Source organism: Parus major, unplaced genomic scaffold, assembly GCF_001522545.3.
Source record: "Parus major isolate Abel unplaced genomic scaffold, Parus_major1.1 Scaffold485, whole genome shotgun sequence".
NCBI classification, from domain to species: Eukaryota; Metazoa; Chordata; class Aves; order Passeriformes; family Paridae; genus Parus; species Parus major.
The window spans coordinates 7060-8217 of NW_015379377.1; the positions used below are offsets into that span (position 1 = coordinate 7060).

Below are 1158 nucleotides of genomic sequence, written 5' to 3' on the forward strand. Positions count from 1 at the left end.
AACTGGTCCCATAACTGCTCCCATAACTGTTCCCATAACTGCTCCCATAACTGCTCTGTCCATAACTGCTCTGTCCATAGCTGCTCTGTCCAGAACTGCTCTGTCCATAACTGGTCCCATAACTGGTCCCAGAACTGGTCCCATAACTGGTCCCATAACTGCTCTGTCCATAACTGCTCCCATAACTGTTCCCATAACTGCTCCCAGAACTGCTCTGTCCATAACTGCTCCCAGAACTGTTCCCATAACTGCTCCCATAACTGCTCTGTCCATAACTGCTCTGTCCATAGCTGCTCTGTCCATAACTGCTCTGTCCATAACTGGTCCCATAACTGGTCCCAGAACTGGTCCCATAACTGGTCCCATAACTGCTCTGTCCATAACTGTTCCCATAACTGTTCCCATAACTGCTCCCAGAACTGGTCCCATAATTGCTCTGTCCATAGCTGGTCCCATAACTGCTCCCAGAACTGCTCTGTCCATAACTGCTCTGCCCATAACTGGTCCCATAACTGGTCCCAGAACTGGTCCCATAACTGTTCCCACAGCTGTGGCCACTGGGACAATCCCAGTGCCAGGTGCATTTCCAAGGAGAGAGGATGAGCTGCAGCTTTAATGGGATTACAGGAATTCTGTAAAAGCAGTGAATCCCAAGCTTTCAGCACGTTGTGTAACACTGAACCCCCTTTTCCTGTCTCCCTGAACTGCCACAGCTCCTGATTATCCCTGATTATCCCTGATTATCCCTGATTATCCCTGATTATCGCTTCCTCAGGAGCTGCATGTCCATGGGACCACCAGAGCACTGTCCCTTCACTTCTCACCCCAGCAGGGATGGAATTCCTTGGGACAGAAATGTTTAACTGCCCGGAGTTTGCTCTCAGGCTTTGCCTTTAGACTCATTCCAAACCAGGGCTGGACAACAATTGCCTGCTTTATTTCAAATATCCCTCTTTAAAATGAGAGGATTCCTTGCTTCTCCACCTGGCTCAGAGCTCGGGCTGTGCTCCTGGAAAACAAGGAGCTGTTTCCAACCTGAGGAGGGACAAGGAGGCTCATCTGTAAACCTGGGGCAGAGCGAGGGTGGGACACAAAGGGGCTGAAATGGCAAACGCCCCCAGACTCATCTGGTGTCACCAAACACCCCCAGACTCATTT

General features: G+C 50.3%; 1 protein-coding gene across 1 annotated transcript in view; it reads right to left on the reverse strand.

Moving 5' to 3' along the window:
* PPP6R2 (protein phosphatase 6 regulatory subunit 2) overlaps nt 1-1158 on the reverse strand; it is a gene marked incomplete at its 3' end in the record, with an annotated part of 41604 nt that overhangs the window by 7056 nt on the left and 33390 nt on the right. Inside the window, exons 14-15 of the mRNA XM_033511699.1 lie at nt 997-1035; nt 825-843 (exon numbers count right to left, since the gene is read on the reverse strand). Of these exons, the coding sequence (XP_033367590.1) occupies nt 825-843; nt 997-1035 (58 nt within the window). The remainder of the gene's footprint in view (nt 1-824; nt 844-996; nt 1036-1158) is intronic.